The sequence below is a fragment of the Trichosurus vulpecula genome, chromosome 1 (assembly GCF_011100635.1).
Source record: "Trichosurus vulpecula isolate mTriVul1 chromosome 1, mTriVul1.pri, whole genome shotgun sequence".
In the NCBI taxonomy this organism is placed as follows: Eukaryota; Metazoa; Chordata; class Mammalia; order Diprotodontia; family Phalangeridae; genus Trichosurus; species Trichosurus vulpecula.
The window spans coordinates 507,021,580-507,043,347 of NC_050573.1; the positions used below are offsets into that span (position 1 = coordinate 507,021,580).

Here is a 21,768-nt window from a genome sequence, read left to right on the forward strand (position 1 = left end):
ATAACCCAGAAGAAGAATGTTGGCCTAACAGACCTGTCCTTCTTTGTTCTCTGAGTAAATCCAGAAAATGCCTCTTCCTATGTCAACAACTACAAGGCCAGATGGAACTGACTAAGAGCATTTTCCTCTGTTTATGGCCATTAAGGATGAGGCACCTTAATCTAAGACACTATTTTGAGTAATGGGACTTTTCTTATCTTAATATTTTATGCACATAAACTATGTTATATCATGTTAATGGTAACAGAAACACAGGTATAATGGGTTGTAATTTCAATTGATATTTTGTCAACTTTCTTATCTTATTTACAACTTATTCACGTAAGAAAATTCCTTTCTCCTACTATGGTTAAACATAGTGACACAGACATCCTGAGTTGGGATTGTTCTACAACATATTTAAGGCTTCTTATTCTTTTTATTAGGCAGTCAGAATTAGACTCTGGCTCCATGTAGGTACATGTTCACTAGCTTTGCTAGCTTTAAGGGAATAAACAAGATGAATTTATATACCACCTAGACTGTTTGCCTCTTTTACCCAAACTTTCAGGTCAACATTACATAGCACTTTTAAGGTTTGCAAACTACTTTACATACATTTTTTATTTGAAACTCAAAACAGTTTTGTGAGGCAAGTATCCTTTTCTCTCTTTTTGCCTGGATTTGTGATTTCATTTTCATAGAAAAATCCAGGTGAGTAATTTACTCTGCCCATATCAGTACTCTGTCTACTATTTTTCATCTTAGAGAGTTGCCTGGGGCAACTTGCCCATGGTCGCATAATCCATATGTTTCAGAGGGCCAGACTTAACCTGTCTTCCAGAGTATCCTCCATGCCAGTGGTGTCAAATTCGAATAGAAATGGGGGCCACTAAACCATACATAAGGATTTCTGCAGCCTGCATATTAGCTTAGAAAACCACATATTAATATTATGTTTTATTGCATTTTTATTTTAAGTATTTCCCAATTATATATTATTCTTTTTTTTTTTTTTTTTGTGGGGCATTCCCATGTTTATTGGAAAGAAGGCAAAAGTAAATATTAAACAGCTCCTCTTGGTGTTTTGAAGTTCATCCCAACTGTGGGCTGGGTAACTTGCAGGTTGGACAAACTGCCAAAGTCCAGGAGTTTCAACATTTCTTTGGTGTCAGGGTCCACTTCAATAATTTCCTGATCCAAAGCAGAGACCTCTGGGACATAGTTATCCCTCCTTTCTCTTTCTTCTTCCTGCAGTTTGATGGAGATACCTCTCACAGGGCCTCTCTGGATTCGCTTCATCAGATGAGTAACATATCCCGCGATCTTGTTGCGGAGCTTCTTGCTGGGGATGATGGCGATCTCCTCGCACACGCGCTTGTTGGTGTGGAAGTCATTGCCCAGACGGGTGTAGTACTTTTCGATGATGACTCGCGCCGCCTTCTTCACGGTCTTGGTCCGAACGCGACCCATGTTGGCTCCTGAGGGTGAAGGAATTATATATTATTCTGATTGCACCACGTTGGATAGTGTTGTGGACTGCATGTGGTCTGTGTGCTGCATGTTTGCCACCTTTGCTCTATATCACACAGCCTCTGCAGTTACTGTTACTTATAGGTACTAATTACTATTACTAATTACTAAAAACTATTATGAAGGTGATAAAGAAGGTTCAGAGGAGTTAAGTAACTTGCTCCAATCTTATACAGCAAGAAAATGTTAGCGGCAAAATTTAAACTCAGTTCCCTCTTAACTCTGAGTGCAGGAGCTCTTTGTATTGCACTATAACTACATCCTAGGAAATTGAATGACAAGCTAGTTGATCCAGATATACAAAGTTAAAGCCTCTTGGTGAAAACAAAGTATCTCATTGAAGGCATAGTTTGTTGGGTGATTTTTCACCTCATAGGCAAGGTAGAGAGTTACTTAGTGGTGAAACACACTGGGAGGGACAACAAGAAACACGATACATTGTAACATGGATGAATTGTCCCATAGTTGTCATTTCTTGGAGCATGCGCAAATAATCTCATTCTGCTTCATTTTGACAGTGAGAGAACATTGCAATCAGATTCTAGTCATACGTGATTTAAGAGCTTACTATGAATTATCAAAGACAAAATCTTCTGTTTTACATTCAAAGCTCTTCATAACTCAGCCCTCCCCATCTTTCCAGTCTTTTTTTTTACTGTACTCTGGCCTCCTTGCAGTTCCTTGCTAAAGAACACCCCATCTCTGACACCAAGCATTTTCATTGTTTGACTCCATGCTCAACATACTCTCCTTCCTCATCTCTACCTCTTGGAATTCCCTGACTTTTTTTATGTCCCAGCTTAAATCTCACCTTCTACAGGAAGCCTTTCCCAATCTCTTTTAATTCTAGTATCTTCTCTTTCTTGATTTTATCTATTTATCCTGTAAATGGCTTGTTGAACATAACTGTTCACATGTTGTTTGCTTCATTAGATTTTGAGATCCTCAGAGGCAGGGACTATCTTGTGCCTTTCATTGTATCCTCAGCATTTATTCTTAGCACAGTACCTGGCACACATTATGTGTACTTAATAAATGTTTATTGACTGGCTTTGACTGACAGAAAAGTCCCCAAGTTGACTGCTGAACTAGAAAAGCTACTAACTTCAAAGGATGTGCAAAAACAAATGACTGGGTTCTTCTAAGTATTTTTTTTTCTTTTCTGGCTACTCAATTCTTTTCTTGATTCTTTTTTGTCTGGCAAAGTGAATGACCTTTGGACTGAAAATGACAGAAGAAAAATGGGAATTCATAGATAAATAAGGAAATAGTAAGAACAGACCAAACTGCACTTGTTAGAATCTTGCAATCTGGCTCAAATGAACTATGTTTTCTGTTGCTGAAAGATCTGGTGGCTGTGTTTGCTGAGTCATTCTCAAGGATCTTTGGATGACTAATGTGAACAGGAAAGCTAAGGTACCAAAAGACTGGAGAATGGTAAATATCCCAATTAAAACAAAGAATCTGTAAGCTATAGGCTAACTTTAATTTCATTTCATATAAAAATTCCAGGACATGTTATTAGAGAGATGATTCATGAATGAATCACTGATAACAAAGAAGCAGCATAACCACGACAGGTAAAGTTTCTTTTATAGGTTTTTTTTAGCCTGGTAAATTAAGGGAATGCTAAGATTTAAGTTCTTTGGATTTTAGAAGTCTTCCATGTAATTCTTGGAAAGATATATATTAAATAATAACACATTTAGAGAGATTCGGAACTGGTTACATGTTTGTACCCAAAGAGGTGTCAATACTAGTTCCATATCAACTTGGAAAGACGTTTCCAATATGGTGCTACATTCATCTATTCTCAGCCCTGTGCTTTTTAATGCTTTTTCAATGACTTGACCAAAGACATAGATAATAGCTATCAAACTGGAAGATGACACATAGCTTGGAGGGATAGCTAATAATAATAGATAACATTAATATGGTGCTTCAAAGTGCTTCAAAGTTTTTAAATAACTTTGCATATGTTAACTCAGTAGGTTAACAACCTACTGAGGTAAGTGTTATTATTATCCCTATTTTACTGTTGAGGAAACTGAGGCATATAGAAAGTGACATGCACAGCTAGTAGGCATTTGAGGAGGGATTTTAACTCAGAAGTTTGTAGTGCCAAATCCTACACTCAATTCACTACACCACCTAGCTGCCAAGTGAGCTGGCACATTGGATGTGAGGACCAAGATCCAAAAATATCTTGTTGGAATAGAACATCAAACTGAGCTTAATAAAATGAAATTTAATAGGGATAAATATAGAGTCTTAGATTTGTCCTAAAATTTTGACTTAGTAACGTACAGAATGGGGGGAGGGGTATATTTTTGTCTGAAAAAAGAAGATCGAAGTATATTAGTCAGTGGTGTGCTAATAAATGTTTAACAATTGCTTCAAGTTTAATCTGTATTATTAACATTTTCTTCATCCATTTCTTAAGTCCAGATAGTAACACACACACACACACACACACACACACACACACACACACACACACACACACATTAATTCAAGGCTCTATCAATAACATTTGCTGATTTCTGAGGTATAAATGTTCATGTTTGAAATTTAACAATCGGCTCTCATCAGCACGTTCAAACTAGCTCTAGCAAATACCTCATGTCAGTGGATTGTAAGCTCAATATGACTCAGTAATGTTATATGTTTTGGACCTGTGAATTCATCAGTACTGGAAACTTTTGGGTGAGGAAACTTTTAGAGCCAAAAGAGTTAATGTAATCTTTATTTGCATTGAAAGACACATAACTTAAAGAACTAAAGAGGTGATAGAGTAGTGGACAAATGGGCAGGTAGAAGAGGTGCCCATTGCACAAATACGAACTGAGTACAGGAGAGGTGATTTAATCCTACTCAAATAAAGCCTAGGTAAGACTGAGTGAATCATAACATTCTACATAGGATGATTTTAAAAGTATTCAGAAATTTACAATCTGCCTGGGAGCTGATAGTAATTCTTATTAAGATAATAGTTTGGCAGTTCTGTTACTTAGACATTTTGCATTTCACCTCTACCTTGAGCACTGTCAAATTAAATAGCCAACTTCTATCTTTTTTTCTAATAGCTTCTCTTTGCTGCTGTTTCTTGCAACCAGTCCACTCTTCCTACTTCTATGTAGGCACTCTCTCCTCATGGTGGTTGAACTGCCTAATGAAGACACTAATGTCACCACTGCTGCCTTGCCAGTAGAATCTCCCACCAAACCAGGGGAATTAGCCTTTTTCAAGCAGCTTGAAGTTAGATGGAGGGTGACAAGGGTACCATCAGCCAACTCAGAATGTTGTCCTCTGGCTTAGAGAGTGTCTGAAGGGCAGCTTACCTCCTCTTTAGTATATCTACAGAATTCTGTCTCAGAAGCCAATCATGAGGATTTAACTCAGTGATGAGTCATTCATAGTTGGAAACCAGAACCTCCTTCCACACAGCTTCCATGTGGTTGACTGGAATGATGATTGAGCTTTCTCTAAAAAAGGGGGAAGGGAGGAGTAAACTCAATGAAGATCACTAAAGAGAATGTAATCAACTGGTAATCTTTATGCTTGCTTTACAATCTTTTTCCAATTTTTTATGAAAATTATATCAAGGGCATCCTTGATGAAGTATATTGGCAGGCTACTTTGAAACTTTTTACTAGTGATATTCCACAGCAGACCAAATTGTTACCATCATATAAATGATTGAAAGGAGTAGATAACATAAAGTGTCACTATAATTATTGCTGGTAGTTATAAGAAAATATTTGATTCAGTAGGGCAAAATACCATCTTGAAGATTCTCATTCAATATTTCTGAATTATACTTCAAAATTATTCCTGATTCTTTGAAAGAGATTACCATAGAGATAACCTTGCTTGATGAGCCTCTAGTCATAAATATTAGGAAACACATAAAACAGAAGTAATGAATACTTTTTAAAGTATATATCATACCTTCTGCAAAGGTAGAACTCCAACAGAAGATTCATATTATTAAATTCTATGGATGATGGAATCCATCATATTGGTTGATGAAATTGTGCTTGTTATGTCAAGTCCTCAAGCACTGCAGATTTTGGAAAAGATTTTTTAACCATTCAAAAGCATATTTTTCTGATCATCATAAAAAGAAAAGTCAAGTGGTTGAAGAATATTTGTTGTCAGGTATAGAGTTGAATAGTCCATGAAAATTCATCAGTAAGTTGGGCCTAGAATCAAACAGGAGAACAGGCTACATTGCTTTCGGGAAATCACAAAGCTCCTTGAATGTCCCCCAAACTTCTCTCAGAAACAAAGGCTCATTATTTTAATCCCAACATTCCAGTAGTGTTGTATAACTAATAGATATAGAACACAGCAGTGTCTCAATAATCTTAAATGGGTATCATTTACTAGGCAATGGAAAAGTGCTAGGAGATTGTGAGCAGATTTAACCATATAGCAAACAAGGAACTTGGGAGAAAAGAAGTAGAGTATAGAATGTCATCAGGAATATGCATAACTCATAAAGATGCTGGGCTGATTCAGTGGTGAGAGTGAGGGATGACTGCAGGACAGCTCATGTGCTCCTCTGAAATCCATAATGGTGTCACAATAAACAGAAAATAGTCCCTACCCAATTGGGTATGGCCCCTATGGTGCTATATGAATCATTCAGGAAGACTGTCACCAGCGTCATCAAAGGGAATATCAAAATAGATGATAACACAGATTCATTTGATTATTGAAAGTCTCTAGAACAACTTCCTAACAAATAAAGTTATCCCAAATTGGAATGGTCTATCTGTGTCAGCATTAGACACCTTCTCATGAAAGGTCTTCATGCAAAACCTGGACGGATGTTTTCATGGGGATCTTTTTTTTCATGATGTGATGGCCTGCCAGTTACCATCTGACTCTAAGGTACTGCGATATTCTACTTATGAATTCTCTACTTGATCAGACTGCACTACTCAAAGCAACCAGAGCATGCATTCTCAACTGCACATGTGCATACACTGTTCTCGTCACCTATAGTCTTTTCCACCTATTTAATCATGTGCTTTTCTCCAAGGTCCAGCTTGAGCAACATATCTTCTGTGAATTTTTCCATGACATGTCAAGTGACCGATTTATAGTAAATGCTTCTTCCTCCAAATGTATGGCATTTATTATCTATGCCACTTATTTAATAATAGATGGTATTTATGTAGCATTTTAAGGTTTGCAAAATACTTTGAATACATTATTTCTTTTGAATCATACACAGTATTTTTCATTCTATTTTCAGTTAAGGAAACAGACTCAGGGAAGTATAGTGACTTAGTTACATATCTAGTAAGTGGTAAAATGTGAGTTATCTATCAAGTATTCCTGACTCAAAACCCAGAGTTCATTCTATATATATCATGAGGCAGCCTTCTTATTTATTTTAACTCAATGGCCCTCCATTGTTTACTGTTTTTTCATGGTTCGTATCTTGTCTCTCTAATTTATAAATTCTTTAAGGATAAGAACAAAGTCTTAGGCTTATTTTGAATTTTGATTATGCATAAGATTGTGTCATACACATAATAGGCACTTCATAACTATTGATTGAGAGTCTATAGATTGTATCAACATGTAAAAGTCAGTGATCACAAATTACTGGGCTTCTGCCAATACTCAGAGAATGTAGAACTCTAATCCATTGAGATTGGAGATCTGTGAGAAGCTTCATATTATTCCATCACCCCAGGAAAGGCTGCTGAAATTTCTGATGCTGCTCACAAAGTCTTGAGTTTAACCAGGTATTTCCTAATAATCTGAAGTCTCAGAGGTCCTAGGACATAAAGGTGAGACTGAGAGCTTTGAACTAGTGGCTCAAGGCTTTTAATACCTTGTACTCCTGGACACCTTTGCCAAAAGGGAGGGAGACCAAGTGCTCCTGTAGAGACTTGAGAACCTCTGTGGAATGCTTATCCAAGCACAACACCATTATTTTCACTTTTTCTGGATGTTGTTGGTATGAGTTATTCCTGTAGATCAGTGGTTTTAATCAGAGATCCATGGCCAGGGAGAAGGGGGTGGAGAGATGTCAATACAATTGGATGAGGGAAAAAAACCATTTGCACTAACCTCCAACTGAAATTTAGCAGTTACTTCAATTGTTTAAAAATATTGGTGAGAGAAAGGGTTCAATAGATTGCCAGTGTGTTTATGACCAAAAAAGGTTAAGAACTCTGCTATAGATGAAAGTAAAGCCTGGACATAAATTATATTGTTTGAAAGTAAACCTTTTGTCCACAACAATTTCATTCACTTGGACCCTCCAGGAATCCTTCTTCACTTATTAAGCTTGTAAGCATAAATGGAAAAATGGCTTTTAGGGGTACTGGGCTTAGAGTTTTATTTCTTCTTGATCTGAGAATCTAAACAGTTTAAAAGATGCATTTTTTGCTTTGCTTTTAAGCCTATATTGAACTGCTTATAAGAAGTCTTTCAGTTGTAAATGAACTTAGACTTATTTCCACTATGAACAAAAACTTTCAGATCTTCCATTTGATGGTCTTTACAACACAGAACTGAAGTCTGTCTTTTTGCTGAAAAAAAAAAGTCATAGGGTCCATCTGATTCAAGAACTGGTGAATGGAAGGAAGTTGTGACAGGAGAAAAATATGACCCTCATTCGTCATTTCAAAGTTATATGTATTTTAAGGATCCTGAAAATAGTAACAGAAAGAGTTGTTGGACCTATTTGTTCTAAGGTCAAAATTCAGAGGAACAGAAAAGTTGACAAGATTCTGCTTTATAACTGTTTGGAATCTGTTGAGTAGTTATTTCAGGGTTGCAATAAAGGTAAGGTATGGATTCCACATGAGTCAAAATTTGTATGGGTGCTAATCAAATCAAAACAATTCATTCTTGTTTGTATGTCTGATAAATGGAACAGTAATTTATAGTGATAGCATCCTCAAATCTCTTTCTACTTTAGCTAACAGTGAATGGAACACTGGACTTGAAAGTAAGAAGACCTACCTTCATTCAAATGCTTCAGAAACTTCCTTGCTGTATAACTCTGAGTAAGTCATTTAGCCTGTCAGAGTCAGGTTCTTCATCTATATGTGGGGATATGAGCAGTCTCTACCTCATACGATTATTGTGAAGATAAAATGAGGTAATATTTATAAAACATTTTGGGAACCTTAAATGTTGCATGAATGCTAGATTTGTTACTACTACTCCTACTCTTACTACTACTACTACTACTATTACTACTACTACTGCTACTACTACTACTACTGCTACTACTGCTACTACTACTACCACTACTGGTACTACTACTGCTGCTGCTGCTGCTGCTGCTATGTTCTTGGGACCAATGTTTGTTAATTTAGAAGCACACATCTCTTTTTACTATTACTCAATACATCTGTTTCTCTCACAAAATATTGCTAATGTCATTGTATATTTATCCAAACATAGGTACAATGGACTACATAATATACCCAGGGATTCTGTGAGAAGAATGATTGAGGATTCACATCTAGAATGCTCCCAGTCTTCATTTCTATCTCCTTCTTGTTTTCCCTGGTTTCCTTCAGAAATCAGTTCAAATCCCACCTTCTGCAGATGACTTTTCCTGGTCCCCCTATTTACTAGTGTCTTCCACCTCGGATTCCCTTCCACTTAATTTGTATGTGTCTTGTATCTTTGTCTCCCCTGTTAATATGTATACTTGAGGGCAGAGATTATTCTTGACTTTTTTGCATGTTTCCAGTGTTTCTGGCACAATACAAACAATAATTTAATGCTTGTTGACTAGCTGATGCTCACAAACCATGAGTTTTATAACATTGAGCTAAGTTATTAAAATATATTCCCTTAAGTGATTCAGTTTCATATTAGTAGATATATATATATATATATATATATATATATATATATATATATATATATATATATATATATATATATAACCAGAGCTCCATTATGCCAATGTGAATTTCAAAATAGGCACTATGTAGATGCTCATCCTCTGTGTTCTATGATCATCATGCCTGGATGCTTTGACACAAGTGTCATTTGAATACAAACACATCTGTGTGCCAATCACTGCACTTTCTTTTGTCAGGAGGTACTAAGCACATCATGTGGTTGTCATGGTAGTATGGGAAGCTTTTTCTGGAAAACTAGTCATGAGTATAGATGTCATCTGAAACTTAACTGAATATAAAATTATAAAGGATGAAATTAATGAGGGGTACTGTAGTTTTCCCCAGATGGAGATAAAGCAATTGTTGGAGAACTGGATGCTGATTGCATGGCTTCCCTGAATGTTAATGCATAGAATGGCAGATTTCAATTTCAGATTCTTACCTAAGAATTAGGACTGAGTTCCAGTTCATATGCTCTTTAATAAAGGATCCCCTATAATAGAATTCCCTAATTAACACATTTTTAAATCACTTGAGAAATGATGTATTATCACCCAATTTTTATGGCATAATTCTTTACAGCATGTCTTTTAGCAATGGTATTGCAGAAGACATTTCATTTGGATTGTTTGATGCTTACTTTCAAATATCCATGGAGTAAATGAATTTGGGGGTGTAATTTCTCACAAGGCATAGAGAAACCTATTTAACTCCAGGACCATCAAGAACTCATTAGGCTGAATCCTCCAGTATGTTTGGGAACAAAAAGAGTTCCTGAATCTCACTTTTGCTTAGAGGTGGCCCCAGGGCCGGCCCTGTTTAGCATACCTTTATATCTCCATGGAAACTAATTCTTTTCTTTCTTCATTTCTAGAAGAGTCAGGAACACTATTGTGTTCCCATGGAGATAGAAAAGCCTACATTCAGCCTCCTCTATGAATAATATCCAAAAAAATTAGTCTTCTCTTGTCTCTATAAAAGGAGACCAGAATTTTTCAACTTTTCTGTGAAAAAATTCTAGTGAAACATTGTGAGAGATAAGGCATCAAAACATGGATGGGTGTGTTTGAAAAAAATCGTTATCAATAAATCCCCTCATTCTTTAAAAGAAGCAAATGAATCGCAATGGATCCCCTGGAATCTAAGGTGAACTCTCTCTGGCTTAAAAACAAAACAGGCTAACCCTCCTCAACCAACATCAACAGAGTAGGTTTTGCTAGTCATGGAGAAACTATGGAGGAAGCAATCATGTAAAAGGAATAGAGGAGCATTAATTAGAATAGAGGTGATTATTATATCTTTCTGGAACTAGTCACAGAAAGTTTCTCCATGTGGCAAAGAATTCTGTAGATTTCCTGTGGATAGAAAAGGCTACATATGGTCCTCTTATTTTCTCTCTTGTGACATAATATTAATTCCAGGCTTTTACCCTGATTTTCAAGGCTTCAAATGCCTAAGAGCTGACAAGGCAGTTGTTTGATAGTGTCTTTCAAGAAGAATTCATACTCATACCCTTGCTCCCTTGAAATTTCAAGCAGAAAGAAAAAAAAGTTTCATATAGGAGTAATGAATGGTTTGATGATGCTTTTCATTAAAAATTAACTACGTTACTTGCAGATCATCAGAAAATTGTTTTAGAGCAGGTTCTTAGCCTAAATCAAGAGGATTACTACATTTAACAGTGTAAGACCTAGCCACCATGTCACTGTCATTTCAGACTGCATGATTTCTAATGACTCCAAGAAAAACACAAAAGAGGTCACCCTTCCTTCTGACTTTTATCTTATAATGCAATAGGCTTTTGCTGACAAAAATGTTAATTCCAATGAAATGAAGAATGTTTACAAAAAAAGCAAAATGCCCAGTTTGGAAGAATGGGAAGTACAAAATTCAAATAATTCAGACTTGGAAAAAAAGTTGAATGAGCCATAAAAGAACTCCAAAAGGAAAGAAAAGTAGATTTACAACTTAATTATACAACTTAATTATATCAACTATTCAAAGAACAATTCCAATATTACGTGAACTCTTTGCAAAAATAAGCAAAGAAAGGATACTACAAATTCTATCTGTGTTACAACTGTGGTCATGACACATAAACCAGGGAGAGACAAAACAGAGAACTAAAAATTATAGAACAATATGTTTATTGGCTATAAATAAAAATTGAGTAAAACATTAATTGAAAAATCCTTAGTATTTTATTTATCCCCGGTTACACGTAAAAACAATTTTTAACAGTCATTTTTAAAACTTTGAGTTCCAAATTCTATCCCATCCTCCCTCCTCCCTTTGAGAAGGTAAGCATTTTGATTTAGGTTATACATATGTAGTCATGCAAAACATTTCCATAATAATCATTCTGTAAAAGAAAACAAAGACAAAAAAGCCTCAAGAAAAATAAAGTAAAAAAAAAAGTATGCTTCAATCTGCATTCAGATACTATCAGTTCTTTCTCCAAGGATGGATAGCCTTTTTCATCATAAATCGTTCAGAGTTATCTTGGATCATTGTATTGCTGATGTGAGAAGCGTGGTTTTGGCGATCACTGGACTTCCTAGGCAGGGCCAAAGTCCTGAAGAAGAACCCTGTGATAATCCCTAGGGAAGGCTGTACAGACCACAGGACTCCCAGAGGAAGACCAAGTGATAGCCATCCCTTAATCTGTGGGGATCACAGGGCCTCCTAGGGGTCAGACCCTAAGGAAGACCCAAGTGATGGCCCCTTAGGATGGCAGTAAGATCACAAGGCTCCCGAGACAGGGCCGGAAGTCCCATGTGATGTCCCCTTAAGAAGGCCGTGCAGACCACAGGGTTCCCCAAGGGAATCCAGAGTGGTAGCCCTCTTAACACCGCAGTGGGGATCACAGGACACCCCAAGACAAGATCCAGGAGTAAGCCTGGCGAGCTTCCGCTGCCTGTTGCTTCCCTTCACTTGACCTTAGGAAAATCCATGTGATTTGCCCATTCACACCCAAAGAATTCAGGACCAGAGTGGGCAGAGGAAGGCATTTTATTACACTCCCCGGGAGAGCGGGTGTAGTGCTCACGGGAACACTCACACTGATACAGCTGCAGGAACAGGGGTAACCATTCCCTCCACTCCTGCTAGAGTCATGGTTAGTTTACAATCTTTGTTTTTTACATAGTTTTCCTAGGTTATATAGTTTATATAAATAGGATAATAAGGATACAGAAGCAAAAGTGAAGTTAATTAGATTTTCCTTGTCTTAGTTTAGGATTAAACTATATTCTTTTACTTGCCCTACTTTCCCTCTTTAACATATGCAAATGATGCAAATCAGTAGGCCTGGATTCTTGACCAAGACCAGACCCTAGACAAGCTTGAACTGGTTCAAATGGGTTTGGCCTCTCTAATTCCCCAGACTGCCTTCTCAAAAAGTATGCACATGCGTACAAGCCTCTGACCTCTCACCTGACCGACCTTGAGGCCTGGTCTCTGCTAAAGCTGGGGTGGGGGAGGGTGGGGAAGCACACCTTTCGTTCTGTGGAAACAAAACTCCTTCTCCCATTTCTTACACTGAGAATAGCTAAGTCATTCACAGCTAATCATCTTACAATATTGTTGTTAATTTGTACAAAGTACATTTCACTTTGTATCAGCTTATGTAGGTCTTTCTAGGTTTTTCAAACACAAACCACTATTTGTTCAGCCATTCCCCAATTGATGGACACTTCCTCAATTTCCACTTCTTTGCCCCCAGAAAAGAGCTGCTATAAATATTTTTGTATATGTATAGGTTCTTTTCCTTTTTTGTTTTAAATATCTTTCCATATACAGATGTAGTAGTGGTATTGCTAACTCAAAGGGTATGCATGTTTTGTGTGTGTGCCTGTGTGTGCGTGTGTGTGTGTGTGTGTGTGTGTGAATCAGTATCTTAGTAATCAGTATCTTGGGACTGAGAGCTCCCCCCAGCCCCAGCCTCCTTTTCTCAAAATTCTTCAGAATTGCATTACTGATAATGGATTACTTTGAATCTTATCCTGGTCAAACCCCAACCCAAGACTAGAATTGATTTAAGCGAAGGTATGCAAGGAAGCTCCACTGTGTTCCACTCAGGTTTTTTCTGGCTAGTTAGCCCAAGACCGGGAGAAGTCTAGTATGGTTGGGAAGGGGATCTGCCAGAAAAGGGATTTGCTCTGTCCAGAGGTAACACTATGATGGAGTCATATCAGACTCTATTGAAAGATATGGGGACCCCAAGCCCCATATCGAGCCAGTTCTGGACTGTAACTCACATGCAATGCATATATGTTGCTAGCCTGAGAGAAATTAAAAATGTGGACATAACCTAATTTCATTTGTCCTTTCTTAGAACAAACTCTGGAGAGGTTGACATTTAATGGTGCCATGTGATACAGATTAGGACCTGGCTTTGGAGACTGGATCTTCTCCCCCATAGCACTGGGATACTGGGATCAGGTGCTCACAGGACTCTTTTCTCCTGAAGTCCCAGTTGTGAAGGGTGGGTAAGTCTTGTCCCCAAAATCCCTGCTCCTATCTCTCAGACTCTCTGTTTTTGGTTGCACTTCACTTTTCTCTCCAGGCTGGCTCTGGGGGCTGAGGCTTCAGGACAGGTCTCTGAAAGGATATCCTTTATAATTTGGCTATGCCTCAGTCAGAGTAAATTGATATGTGATAAATTGCATTATAATCTGAACTGGTTGCTTTTAGAAGGATGTGGAACTAAAAGGTAACTCTGAATTTTGACCAGTCTAAAAAAATAAATACATAAATTAAAATCTAAGTCTAAGTCAGCGTATCTTAAAAAAACTAAGCCTAAAAAACCAACAGGAAAATTAGATTTGTGTGCACTCTGTCTTGTCACTCTGTCTTGTTTGAGAGATGGGGAGAAGTTAGGAAAAGTTAGGTTTCCACAGAAGAGTTAATTGAGTTCCACAGAATAATTAATTGTCAGCTGAAACAAAGAAGGAGTAAAGATTAACTAGGATGAAGGTCCCCAGCCAATGGGAATAAAATTTGCAGTTTTGCAGAAACCACAGATTCAGGATGCTATCCAGAATGTTAGGAAAACTGGTCTAAACTGGCCAGGTAATGGTCAAGGTTGAAGAGAAAACTGGGTCAAATGGCTACCAGGCATGCCTAATTGGCTAATTGAATATAACCTTACGCACCCACAGGGAGGAGTTTCTGCCATTTTTGAACATGGGATGCATGTTGAGGAGGGGGAAACATGCCAAGGAGTTGCATGTTGGGGGCATGTAGGGAAGATTGTAACCCAGAAGGGGACAGACCAATCCATTCTTTGAAGGGAGGTACTGAGCTGATAGTGCATCAATCTATGTCAGTCTGACAGAATAAAGTCAGTCTCACTCCTGTACTCCCCAGTCCCTCTTCCTAAAGAAGGAGGGTGTCTGCTTCTGGCCAGGAACTTTTACCAATTCCTTTAAATTCCTCAATAGTAATAAATTGCCTTCAATACCTGAATTTCAGTGTCAAGTGCATTTTTACCACTTGTCATTTTGTCTGTCTATGTTTCTGTGTTTGTAAAATGACTGTAATGTTTGTGCTGAAAGATTTTAAAGTTTGTAATTAGAGAGAACACTGGAAAAGAATTCCTACATTAGGCTTTCAATGGGAGATTAAGACATTTTTTGGGGGCAGATCCCAACATTGACCAAGTTGGGGTTACAAGAATAACGTTAAATAATAAGTAATGGAAACAAAAAAGCAGAGTAACTCTCCCAGAAGTTAGTTGGCAGGTGAAATCTGCTAGTAGCAGTCTTATACTGATAAGGATCTAGAGCTAGCAACCCAAAGATAGCAAGGGCTGAGAAAGAAAGCTGAGAGTTTTAATTCAGGTTTAATTAGATGCCAAAGCTAAAGTTTGTAGATAATGTTTAAATTAAATCTAGAGAACTGTCTTTGCACCCCTCTTCCCAATATATCTGACATTAGAGTAATGTGTCTAAAACTGCAAAAATAAGTATTTTTAAAATATCATTGAAGAGATGTTTTTATATCACAGCCTTAAATGTGATCACTTTAGGATTTCAGTGATTAGTTTAAAATGTATATTAACATTATAAAAGCTGTTTGTGAAGTGTGTGAGAAAAATAGAGCTCTCTTGATTTGCAAATTATTAAGCATTAATTTCCTCCTTATTCTAAAATGTGAAGACAAGCATGGCAAAACTGGGGTGAGTATGATTTTTTAATTTGGAAAACTGTGTAATTAGGCAGTGAAGTCTTTTATAATCTGTTAACTATGTTTGGGAGTAGCTCAAATCCCACTCTTTTGTTTCAAGAGGAATATAAACCATTGCACGTCTAACAATGGTATTTGCAGTCTGGCTTATGATTGAATGTAAGGGAGAGTGGAGGTAGTCTGAGTAATGTGTTTGAAAGATTAAGAAAGAGAAATAAAGCCTTGAGCAAAAATATGGAAGGTAGGGAAAAAAACAATTTAGGGACAGATGGGGGTACACAGAAGCAAGCCCATGTGTTCTAATGTAGATGATAATTGTCAAAATGCCTATGTATTTCTATATCACAAAGCATGTGAGACTCTCTACATAGAAGGCAGAAGAAGTAAACCATTTTACTCAGACACCAGAGAACCATATCACACAAGCCATTTATCTAGTCAGTCCACTTCATTATAACAGCAAGGAACCCAAAACATTCAATACGCAATATAACAACCTGGAGCCTCACCATCCTGACCCCGTCCTGGGGTCTTCCCTAAAACAAACCTACAGTACAGCTAAGTCAGCCTGTTCAGTTCTAACAATCTTGAGGGTGGCCATTAGCAGATAGTTTAAGCACGTTGAGAGGTTGTAAGGAAGATTGGTTTTGTTTTAAGTAGAAAGATTGAAAATGAAATTTTTGTAGCTTGATTTGAAACCCAATAGGTAAGATTATAGAGGATTATGTCTACCCTTTCCTTTGTCCCCTTTCAAGATAGTAGGAAGGCCTTTTTAAATCTAATACCACATAAATATTGGCTATGGTAAAGATATTGGTTATTGTGATTTGAGATTATTATATAAAATCTTAAAATATCTCCTTGTACTATTCAGTTAATTACTATTAACTCTGGAAGCTCTGGAGTTTTCTCCCTGGGGAAACTGGCCATACACCGTTAGCATTAAATCAAATTCCTTAGATCGCTTTTTGCCTGGGCCAAAAGCAGCAGTAGAGTCTTTGGGTTTCAACCAAGAAAACCTAGCAAGGAAAAGATATTGTTATTTGGCATTAATAAATTTGTTTTATTCACTTCAGTTTACTGTTCTGTAATGAGATAATAATGGAACACACTTCCCAGGGATATTGTAAGGAACACATGATTGTAAAGTGTTTGAATAAGATAAATACTATCTGAGTGTTAAATGTTTTAATTAAATGTTTACTGTTTCATACTTGCTAACTTTATATGAGTTTTTAGATGTGATCAGTATGCCAATGGTGATGAGATGAATTATTTTTTGTGTAAAGTAATGGGGAAGCCCATCCAACTAAATTAAGGTCATCTGATTACCTGATTGGTAATTAATTGATTTTGTTTCAAGTTTAAATACATGATAATTATTTATGGTATTATATTTCTAAATTTTCCTATATTGTGTAATTTGCATACACCCAATTCTTCCCTGTCCAGTTGTAGCATTTGGGACCACAGGATGGAGAAGACAACCAGATCTTCTTGTTGGGGGTCTGTTTGTTGATCACATAGATTTCCAGGTCTCCACCCAGCTTTACTGCTAGAACATTATTAGGGAATGAAACATTGTAATCCTTGGATGTGTAAGGCTCATCTCCAGGATTTTCAAAAAATATGCTAAGGAGTCCTGTGTTTCCTCCCCAAGTTTTTCGTAAGTGGTTGAATCTAAGGAGTTTTTGTCACCCAATGTTCCTATTTTCCTCAAATTCTTCAGATGAATCCTCTATTTTTTGACCTTTGGAATCTGGCCTCTGAAGCCCTGGGACTGAGAACTCAACTGTTTGGGAGACCAGGAAGCCACAGCTCCAGTCCCTGCTCCCAGAGCCAGGGGCCAGCCTGGGGGGGGGAGGCTGCAGAGCCCAGCCATCCAAAGCCTGGGCACCAGCTGCTGCAAGGTACATGGCCCAGCTCTGCAGGATCTCCACAGTGCCACCTGCACCGGTGCTCCTAGCCTGGGCCTCCACATGCTCCTTGTACACCTCGCAATGTAGCCACAGCCTATATTGTATCATCTATGTTGTTAGAAAAGTGATTTCTCTTATAATCTAGATGTTGTTAGATTAAGAATTGTACAGTTGGAAAGAAAAAAAAAATGAATGGATTAGGAAGTTGTTAGGTCATTCTATCTGACCGTGTGTTGTAATATTCTAATGTACTGTAATTTAAGAAATCATGGACTTGCCAGTTTTGTTTATAGTTAAAAGGAAGTTTCAGCTAAAATTGTTTGTCTATCACTTAAGAAATTTGTGAGATTGTTAACTAAGCTATTTGGAGTTATTGTTTTAAGCAAGTATTTACAAAGGTATTTTCTTTAAAGGAAACTTGGTGATTATGCAAAGAAAAGACCTTGTAACATCTCCTTTGTAATTCTTATCAACCCTGTGCAAGAGTTTGGTGGTGTGGAATTTTTACTGAGTAAATGGGTCCTCATCACAAACATCTTTTTGACTAGACAATTTAGGTAACTAGGAATTCTGGGATAATTAGGAATTTAGTTTGTTATAGTAACATCAGAATAAATTTTAAGTTGTTTGTAACAAAGGGAAATACTTTTATGAAGAACTGTTTTGCAAAATCTTTTGTGTAATTTTTTGAAGGCCTAGGAAATTTAGTTTGAAAGCTAATTTATTGTGATAATAATTTGATATTGATAACAATTGTGTCCAAATCTACTGTGAATCTTTGAGTTTCATTCCTAGGTTTGTTGTGTTCTTTGGACCAGCCTTAAATGGGTATTTTCAGATAGACATAGCTGGCAGTTAATGGAAAAAGGATTAGAGATTTAAGGCCAGTGATTAATACTAAAGCATCTAAATTACTGTAATGAGTTGTAAGTAGCAAAGATCTTTCTATTTACATCTGAATTCATTCCATGGTCTGGTAACAGTTAAAATTACTGTTTGAACTTATCATATGTATAAGATTGAATTCCTGATGTGTCTTGTTCTTTCAGATTGAGTATAGTTAGAGAAGGGTAAATAAGCTTGAGAAACAGAGATGCAAATCTATTAAGAGTAGCAACTAATAAACTATCCTGTGTTATCTTAATGGGAAAATTGATTTTACTTTTTTTTTAACTTAACCCAGAACTAGTACATGTGTAGGAATGTGAATGCAAACTACTTAAGACTCACCTTAAAGATGTTTCCACTGTTCAGAGGGATTCAGAAAGCAGTAGTATTTTTCTGTGGTGAATCTCTTACTGTTACCAATGAGAGATTATAGTCACATATATGAAACTCTGATTATTGGAACTTGCTGTTTAAGACCTTATGGGAATGTAAACTGATGTTATTCTGAGTCTGGTATGTCTGAGTCCAGGTATGAGGTATTACCAATAAATGCTATTGAGTCAATGATCCATGATGCCAGTAACCCTATGGGGTCTATGCACTGTATCTATGAACTGCAGAGGGTGTTCTCATGGGAAAAGTTGGAACAACAATTATTCTGCATGAACTGAGGTAGGATTCTCCTGACTCAGTTTCCCCAATATGAATATCCCACCTGGCAAACTTTAAGCTTGGCTCAATGCAATTGGCCATCTATATAACTTCTGCCTGGAATTTACATGAAGGTAGGGAAACATCACTCCCTTACTATAGTTATGTCCCTACTCTTTTATGGCAAATTTCTATAATGAAAAATAATATTAAATCTATTAAATAATAGATTGCTACTGGAACATCTGAGATTACTATAGTAAGATACAAGTATAAGATTGAGCTATTTGGCCTAGAATTTTAGTCCAAACAACTAATTAAATATTTAGCCTTGACATATGTTACTATTATATATTCCTGTATAAGTTAGGGTCCTTAATTCATCATAATGATATGGGGATAATTAGGTCAAGAACTTGTGAAACTAGGATACGATTCTGTTATTTAGTTAGTATTATAACTATCTCAGTTCTGTTATAATTAGGTATCTTGTAAATGCCTTGAAAGAAGCATCACTTTAATTAAGGGTTATTTATTGAACATGACTAGAATTTAGAATTGTTTTATTTTACATAACTTCAAGTATTTATGTATGGAGTCCCATCTTACAAAAAGGGTTCTGTTATTAATTCCCTAGTGGAATCTTATCTTCCTAATGGGGGAATGAATTAATTCAAAGTATAAAAACTGGGTTCCAATTTTTCTGTTTCTTTTTTATTTGAGTTTCTCAAATATATCAACATGACAATTGGCCAAGGTTCCAGTTTTTATTTTATAACAGTAGAGACATAAGGGTTGAGTTAACTTTCATTATTTGACCTGGGTATTGGCAAGGTAATTTAAAATCATGTTAAGATCAATTTTGTAGGACATTTTAACAAGAGGATCCCTACAAGGAGTCTTAAAGAAGACAGTTCCCTGGAGACTGTTTAAACTACACTCTGACCAGAAAACTTCATCAAATGATGTCCCCAAAACCAGACAGCTGTATGAGATGAGATTTCTGAGCCTTAAATGGACAATTTCATTCATTTTTTCCTCTTCCCTTTGTGTCTTTTTATCTGTATGGCCTACTTACTAAAAAGGAGACTGCCCCCTTGGTTTTCTCAATGCCTTCATCAATTTCTCCTCTTTTCCCCCTTCCATATTGTTACCCATCATAAATCCCAAAACCCTTGATGAAGTGTTGGCTATATCAGTTAGTGATTCAATGATCAGCCTACACCTCTCATTAGAATCAGATGGGGGAATGTGAAAAAAATGATTTTTCTTAGTAATCAGTATCTTGGAGATTCAAAGCCCACCCCAGCCTCCAGCCTCCTTCTTTCAAAGTTCTTCAGAAGGACATTACTGATAATGGGATTACATTGAGTCTTATCTTGGTCAAACCCCAACCCAAGCCTGAACTGATTTAAGCAAAGGTATGGAAGCTCCATAGTGTTCTGCTCAGATTTGGGTGGAGAAAGATTTTTCTGCCTAGATAGGGTTGGGGGTGGTTTGATAGAAGAGGGATTTCCTCAGTCCAGGGGTAAAACAATGATGGGAGTGATATCAGCCTCTGTTGAAAGGGTTTTTAAACTGGGGACCCCAACCACAAAATTGAGTCTGTGATGGGTTGGCTTCCTTAGGAGGGGGCCCAGTTCTGTACTATAATTCCCATGTAATGCATGTGTGCTGCCAGCTTGAGAGAAACTAAAAATGTGAACACAATCTAATTTCATGTGTCCTTTCTTTGAACAAACTGTGGAGGTTTACATTTTATAGCCCTTTGAGTATAGTTCTAAATTATTCTACAGAATGGTTGGATCAGTTCACAACTCTGCCAACAGTGCATTAATATCTCATTTTTCCCAAATCCTTTCCAACATTTGTCATTCACCTTTTGTGTCCTATTAGCCAATCTCGTAGGTATAAGGTAGTACCTTAGAATTGTTTTAATTTGCGTTTCTCCAAGCAATAGTGAGTTAGAGCAATTTTTCATATGGCTATAGATTACTTTGATGACTTCATCTGGAAACTGTTCACATCTTTTGATCATTTATCAATTGGGGAAATAAGGCCTTTATCAGAGAAATTTGCTTCAAATTTTTTTTTCACAGTTACTATTGCTAACTGTATTTCTTTCCATCCTATTTCCCCTTGTCTATTCTATTGCCTTTCTCTTTTCACACAGTCCCTTCTCAAGTGTTTTGTTTCTGGTTGTCCTCTCCCCCAATCTGCCCTTCCTTCTATCACTGCCCCTCCTCTTATCCCCTTTCCTGCCTACTTTCCTCTAGGGTAAGATAGAAAAATGAGTGTGTATGTTATTCCCTCTTTGAGCCAATTCTGATGAGAGTAAGGTTCACTTACTCCCCCTGACCTCTGCCTCTTCTGCTCCACTGTAAAAATTCTTTCTTGCCTCTTTTATGTGAGATAATTTACCCCATTCTACCTTTTCCTTTCCCTTTCTCCCATTACATTCCTCTCTCACCCCTTAATTTGCACTCTCTGTTTATATATTATCCTAAATACCCTAAGAATGAGAAAGGTCTTATGAGTTACAAATATCATCTTTTAATTTAGGAACGTAAACAGTTTAATTTTGTTTAGTCTCTTATGATTTCTCTTCCCTGTTTACCTTTTTATCTCTTGAGTCTTCTATTTGAAAGTAAAATTTTCTATTCAGTTCTGGTCTTTTCATCAAGAATGCTTTAAAATGCTCTATTTCATTGAATATC

At 36.9% G+C, this 21,768-nt stretch overlaps 1 protein-coding gene and 1 pseudogene across 1 annotated transcript; both read right to left on the reverse strand.

The window, feature by feature from the left end:
* Nucleotides 1-983: 983 nt before the first annotated feature.
* Nucleotides 984-1,467, reverse strand: LOC118832312 (40S ribosomal protein S17). The gene has a single exon (XM_036739676.1). The coding sequence runs from the start codon at nucleotides 1,450-1,452 to the stop codon at nucleotides 1,045-1,047; it is 408 nt and encodes a 135-aa protein (XP_036595571.1). The 5' UTR covers nucleotides 1,453-1,467; the 3' UTR covers nucleotides 984-1,044.
* A 15,535-nt stretch (nucleotides 1,468-17,002) lies between these two features.
* LOC118840797 lies at nucleotides 17,003-17,574 on the reverse strand (annotated as a pseudogene).
* Between the last annotated feature and the right edge of the window lie 4,194 nt (nucleotides 17,575-21,768).